This window comes from Phaseolus vulgaris, chromosome 3 (assembly GCF_000499845.2).
Source record: "Phaseolus vulgaris cultivar G19833 chromosome 3, P. vulgaris v2.0, whole genome shotgun sequence".
Lineage (NCBI taxonomy): Eukaryota > Viridiplantae > Streptophyta > Magnoliopsida > Fabales > Fabaceae > Phaseolus > Phaseolus vulgaris.
Genome location: NC_023757.2, coordinates 46594886 through 46601937, shown reverse-complemented (window position 1 = coordinate 46601937; position 7052 = coordinate 46594886). Strand labels below are relative to the sequence as shown.

Here is a 7052-nt window from a genome sequence, read left to right as displayed (position 1 = left end):
TACATAAACAATTTAAAATCTAATAAATTAAAATTATTTGTAAAATTAAATTGACTTTTTTGAATCATTTTATTTTTCCTTTTACTTATAAATTCTCATTTAATTTACGAAAATCCAATTTTGAGAAAAAATAAAAATAAAAACAATATAAATGATTTAACTCAAACATCTTAGAAAAAAATAATATATAAACGATTGATAAATTTAAGAAATAAGTAAAATAAATTCAAAAAATTTAGATGTTTATTTATAAAATGAATAAAATTTAAGAATCAATCAAAATAAAACTAAGGTTTAAATTATTTCTTTTTAAATGAGGTAAAGTTTGAAGATGAATTAAAAATGAAAATATTTATTTGTAAAAGAGGTAAAAAAACTATAAGCTTGAATGATTTTTGCTTTAAATAAAACTAAAACTTTTTATTGTAATGCGGCGTTGTAGAATAGAATGAAAATGAGAGTAGTGCGGATCGTTGAAGTTAGTGTTTGTAAGGTAATCCAAATGCAATAGCAATTGCTATGCTTCTCATCTCTCTCTTATTTTCTCGTATATTTAGATTCAGATCTCTAAACTTCCTTCATTGTTCAATGAAGTTATGAATGCCATCTAATAAAATAAGGTGCTGCACTCTCCCTTTTCATTTCGTTTCATTTCCATTTTCATCACTGCTCACTTGTTTCTTCAATTTCATTCCGTTCCCAATAATGGTGAGGTGATCTTTGTTTTGCAGGCACAATAAGAAGTAATGAGAAAGAGACAACCAAGTTCCACCAGACGTGGTGATGGATGTTTTTGGGGACTCTTCAATTCCAAATCCAAAACTTCCTCGCTACTGTACATATCTCTTTTCCTCGTGGTAATTTCTCACCCTTTTTCCCCTTTTGGCTGCTGTTTGATGAATGGGATCCACCCATGGGAATTGGGCTGATCCTGTTGTAGTAATAAATTTATGAGGTTAATCATTTTTATTTTTTATTGAAAATCTCAGGGAGCTATTCTTCTCATAATTTATGCTTCTGGTGGGTCAGGTAACAAGCTTCTATGGGCTGTTCTTGTTAATGTTACGGTTTCTTTTTCTTTAATGGCTAATTTCTATGTCTGTAATGGTGGGGTGACAAATCAATTGATGGGAAGTTCTTATGTGAAATCACGGAGAAAATCATCTCTCGATTATTTTTTAGTTTCATTTTGATACATCATCAGCTTTAAGATTTTGCACTCTCGATTAGTTAGAAATCTTTCTAGTTTTGACTTTAGTAGCACAAAAGTCAATATGCCAATTTGTAATTGGATGATAGGGTAAAAAATGCCTTTTATACTACTAGTGTATTCTAATTAAATACATTTTAGACCCCATTTTTATGGATATACTAAACTAGCCTAAATGTAAGTAACTTACTGTACTTGTTTTTATGTACTGGTTGATCTTACATTTTCAAGTGGACAGGTCTATTGGGAGGAAGAAAGAATGTGTTTAGCAGGATTGAAGGTAAGTATGTCGCTAGGCCTTCAGAATGTTATTGGGATTGCTTTGTATAAAATTATTAGTTGCTTATTGCTGTTTTTGTTTTTAGAAGCCATATGACTAGATAAAAAGCAGTAGCATTTCTTTGCTACGGAAACTTAAGCCAGAAACAATGCTAATAAAAATTGGAGCTAGTTCCATGCATTGGGAAATCATTATAGCCAATTGCAAGTAATAAGGTGATTATCCATATTTTAACAAGTTTGTTGCTAATTCTGGATGCACCAAGGAACATGAAAAGTTTCAGGATATGATGTTACGAATCTCCTATGAGTTGAGGGCTCTGGTTGCTAGAGCGGCTTATCATCATGCTCATTATAGAGACCTTCATCATCTTTAGTACCATATTTTTGTTTGTCCATCAATATTTAACACCCAATTACATAGGGAGGAACTTGACCTTATGTTGGGTTTTATATAATCAGTGTAGATTGTAGTCTTCTGAGTACCTGATCATATGAATTAGACATTGGTTATGCTATAAAAGGCACCCCTGGTTTGTTCTTAGCATCCTCTTCCGAAATTCATTTTTATTCCCTATACAGAACAAATTATTAAGACAACAAGGAAAGCTACTACAACAATTTGTTGTAGTGCAATCCCTTACCACTGCTGATACATCTGCAGCTGGGTTGACGGAAAAAGGTTTAAGGGGGTCTCTATATATTTCTACCTTATCAGTTGGCAAAGTTTATACTGGAAACATACATTAGCATGAGCACGGATGATGACAAGAGGTTTACTAGATTTAGAAAAATAAATCTCTATCTTATAAAATTGCAACATTTTAATTTGCAATATGCCTGATTGTCTTGCAAATCGAAAAATTTCAGGACCCTAAACCATGTAGTAAGATGCCTTTTATTTTTATAACTTACATCTCTTCTTTTCCTTTCTGGTTTTTCCTTTCCCTATTTTTTTACTTTCCAAACTAATAACATCCATAAGAAAAATCTGCCTCGTATATTTGCTCTGTGCTTCTGTGTAATAGAATGAACAAACTTGTACTTTCTTCTTACCTCACCTATTAAATTTGTTGATTAATCCTGGTCAAAACAGGACAAACTGTGTTTGATTCACAAAAAAAGAGTTGTTCAATTACATGCATTGTCTTTGGAAAGACATTCCTTAAACTTCTGTTATAAACAAATTTCAGCATTGTTTTCTCTTGCAGGTGATTTTTCATGCACTTTGGAAATTCCAAGTGCAATTCCTGTTCTGAAGGATGCATATGGTGGCAGCATGAAAAATGTTTTGCATGTAGGCCCTGAGAGTTGTTCAGTGGTCTCCAAATTGTTAAGTGAAGGGGAAATTGAAGCATGGGGTGTGGAGCCATATGACATTGATGATGTTGATAGGCACTGCAAGGCTCTAGTGCAGAAAGGCATTGTACGTGTTGCAGATATAAAATTCCCTTTACCATATAGGGCAAAGTCTTTTTCTCATGTTATAGTGTCAGATGTTTTGGATTACCTGTCTCCAAAATATATGAACAAAACTCTTCCTGAGCTAGCAAGGGTATCTGCTGATGGCATTATTATTTTCACAGGTACTTCTTCATTTTGGAATAAATGTAACCTCACAAACAATGGGTGCAGCTATTTTCCAACTAATTAAATTTCCATTCAAGAGTATGATTGTTTCTGTATTTTGGATATGCTATTCAATGATTTTAACTTTATGTTGAGTTGGTACTCCTTTAAAAACAGGGATTGCATATTCAGGGATTAGTTTTATATGTAAAATTGTATTAAATCATTACCATTTTTGATCTATTTCCAAATAGACTCTTGAATGATATTTTTCTTTATCATGTTATTTCTGTACTTGACCTTTCTGTAATTTTGGTAATTTGCTGTCTTTTCAGGTCACCCAGGTCAACAGAGAGCTAAAATAGCACAATTGTCCAAATTTGGCCGCCCAGTGAGTCGCATTCTCCAGCTTGTCTAATGCCTTTCTAATACGCTTTTCTATTGATTAGACTTGTATTGCTTCTTTCAAATGTTCTAAATTGAATTTCATTGATTAAAATCCGATGTCTTCTTGTCCATTTTTTTATTAGTTATGTTGTTTGGTGTTGCATCTTCACTAAGACGATTTTATCTACAGAAGTTATGCTTCAACAAATTATTTTTTTATTCTTTTAACAAGAAATTGTTCTGATATAAGCAGATGTTGAATTCCTTTTCCAAATTATCTCAAGAACACTGATCATAAGATGATAAAAATTACATTAGAGCTTGGCAGTCAAGGGCGGAAGTATTATTTGTCTAACCACTAGTGACCTACTAATATTATTGTTAGGATCTATTTGCAAGGTATGAGGTTCAGGTCCCATATTAGAAGTATGGGATTTCATTAATGTTGTTCAATGGTGTGATTTGGAAGTTGTTTTCTTTATATGTTTTTTATGCATATCATGTATATCTACATGTATAGTTTTGCATTTTAGGTATGTAGAATTTTACTATGCAAGTTGTGATTTTCGAATTACAAGTTTTCACCTTCCCTCCTGATCCTAGGTAGAATATTGTCATTACCATACTTAATTCATAATAATATCCAAATAATTGACCAATCCAATTTAGCAGAGACTGAGATTGATAGAAAGTGTAGATTGAGAGTGATTGAAGGCAGAGAAGAAACTGAGTACAGAAGCTGTGTTTGAAGTTTGCATTTTGTATCTACGTGATGGCAATTGCGAAGGGTGGTGGGATGGTTGCTGGTGGCAACAGCAAAGAGAAATTTTAGGATTGTTGGTTGCAGATGAAGTGAGAACAAGAGAATCCAAGCTTGTGCCCCGAACAAAGATCTAGGGATTTTGAAAACTGGGTCAAACAGTGGGGATCGACAATCCCGTGAATTCAGGATGAAGATCATAATCCCGATTTAGTCCCGCTCAATGACTATCGCATGGACAATTTAGCATGCTAGGGACACTCCAACTCAGGATTGTATGATCCTACAATTTAAGTTGTAGTTTTGATAATTTGTTTTGGCTTTGGGGTTTTAGACTCCAACTATAACAACTAGTATTAGTGGTGTGATTTTATTACGGTTCATATCAATTGGTATCGGAGTTCTCACCATGTTTCTCTGATGCAAACGAGTGTTGTAGGTGGTGACACATTGCGATGTTAGTTTGGAACCAGTCAAAGGGATGGCTAGGGACACGGTGGATGTTAAGATCTAATTACAAGCTACGGGACTTGAGTCCCTTATTGGAAGTAGAAATTTTGGTGTGGGGTTTAGATGGCCTTGGACTCTAACTACAACAACTAGCTTGTGTTGCAGTTTTCCTAAGACTTTTATCAATTGTGAATAAGTGGTGTAGTTGCTGACACTGACATTGCAGTGTTCACTTTGGTTTAGTCAAAGGGATGAGATGATTGTGGAGCATGGTGGGATGTTAGGATCCAACTGTAATGAGTCTTGAGTCCCGCATTGAAGGTATGGTTGTGGGGGATTCATAGGGTGTGGTATCTCCAATTACACCGACTAGCTTTTACAATGTGGTTCTCGAAAGGTTCTTATTAATTCTCTCTCAATTTAGCACTTCTAAAATGATATGGAGGATATTCCTTAGAGATTTAAATAACTTCATAATTTGTTATGTGTCTGGATTTGATCACAATATTAACTATTGGTGTTCTATAGGATTATAACTACAGTTCATTTTCTCCTATTACACCGACTAGTTTTATAGTGTGCTTCTCTAAAGGTTCTTATTACTTATCTTTCAATTTAGTTCTTTTAAAATGATACGTATTGAGGATATTCCTTTGAGATTTAAACAACTTTATAATTTATGTGTCTGGAATTGATCACTATTAATTATTGATGTTCTAATGTATGATTATAACTAGAGTTCATTTTCTAATACACTTTTAATCTTAGAGTAGCTAAATACAGTTTATCTTTGAATTTTGATATCAATTTTGCAATGACATGGATTATCTGAAACCATTATTGACAAATGCGGATTGAGCTTGCTTGAATACCCGTATAATAATGTCCGTTCATGGTGGTTTTTGTATTTTCACTACTAGCAAATTATTAAATAGAAACCAATTTTAGAGATTAAAAATAATTAGTTTCTATATTAACTAAATTAGATATTATTTTAGAGATTAAAAAAATTATTGGTTTCTAAATTAGTTTCTATTACTAATAAATAGTTTTTAAATTTGTATTTAATTAGTTATCAAGGTTTTAACTACCAATTGTTTAAATTCTAAATTTGGTAGCAAAACATCAATAGCTAATTAGATATCAATTTAGAAACTATTTTATCAATAATAGAAACTAATTTAGAAACCAATAATTTTTTTAGTCTCTAAAATAGTATTTAATTTAGTTAATATAACAACTAATTATTTTTACTCTTTAAAATTAATTTTTGTTTAATAATTTTCTCGTACTGATTTAGCTTGAAACTCAGTATCGTAATATTAGGGTAATAGTAATAGAAATGTTTCCTGAGTTTAGACCACCTTACTAGTAGTAGTAATATTGTTTTTGAAGACCATTTTCTTATCCTGATTTATAATCATTCTGCTTCATTGTGAAGGCTAAGATGCGGTCTTCATCTTGGTGGAAACAATTTTTCACTGATAGAAGCATGGAAGAAAATGAATCTGCCTCCAAGAAGTTTGAGCAAGCTGCATCAAAGTTTTCCTTCAAGCCAACTTGCCAAGTTTTCCACCTCAGTTCATTCCATTGATAATTTGGTATCTTGAAATTAGATCAATAGATATTCATCATATATCGCATTTTGTAATTTTGTATTCCTATAAACATGTGAGTGTAATGTCATCAATCAGGCAATTTTGTTTTACCAGACATGGACAGATATGTCTGCATACTAAAAGAATACACCAAAATTAGATTATGAATATTCTTGGGTGACTTAAAGATGTGTGTTTGACATTTGATCAAACTATACAATTTTGAAATGAAAAGGGACACGTATCATCGTATGCTGCCTTTTATCAACCTGAACAGGAATGTAGGTGAGCTTGGATGAAGGACTAGATAAATGAGAAGCCTTGCAGCATAAAGTGAGGTCGGAGTCTAGGCAATGGGTTAGGCTGCTTTGACTCAACCGATTTTGCTCTAAATCTTAATCCCATATGCCCCCCACTCGTTAGAGTAATGCAAACGCAACCGTTTCAACCTTTTATTCTTTGGTGATATCTCACCAGAAAAAGAAGAAAAAAAAAACTGTACTAAATAAAACGTGGATCCACGCTAGTGACTTGTAAAATTTAGATAGGCAACGAAAGATGTGTTAAGAGTACGTTGCTGGGAATACTTTAAAAATAAGATAGATCATTGAAAAGAATTAAGCCGAATAGTAGCCGACATTGGACTTTTCTGTATTTATCCGTCTATCGTTTAAAGTAAATTAGGCCTCTTCTTAAATCAAAGACTCTAAAGCGCATTAGTAATACTTTATTCACTCTTAAATTAAAGTAAACTAAGTTGATGAAATACTTCAATTTAAATTAATAATGAGTGTCTTCG

General features: G+C 32.6%; 1 protein-coding gene across 3 annotated transcripts; it reads left to right on the top strand.

Moving 5' to 3' along the window:
- The first annotated feature begins 393 nt into the window (after positions 1-393).
- On the top strand, positions 394-6440 carry LOC137808199 (probable pectin methylesterase CGR2). Of its 3 annotated transcripts, XM_068609184.1 has the most exons (8): positions 394-493; positions 595-620; positions 732-857; positions 990-1029; positions 1449-1490; positions 2701-3075; positions 3394-3449; positions 6097-6440. In XM_068609184.1, exons 3-8 carry the CDS (start codon positions 747-749, stop codon positions 6247-6249), a joined length of 777 nt encoding a protein of 258 aa, XP_068465285.1. In that variant the 5' UTR covers positions 394-493; positions 595-620; positions 732-746; the 3' UTR covers positions 6250-6440. The 3 variants fall into 3 exon arrangements, with proteins under 3 accessions (XP_068465285.1, XP_068465286.1, XP_068465284.1); XM_068609185.1 differs by lacking the exon at positions 595-620 and having other exon boundaries at positions 418-493; XM_068609183.1 differs by having other exon boundaries at positions 431-620.
- Positions 6441-7052: the final 612 nt, after the last annotated feature.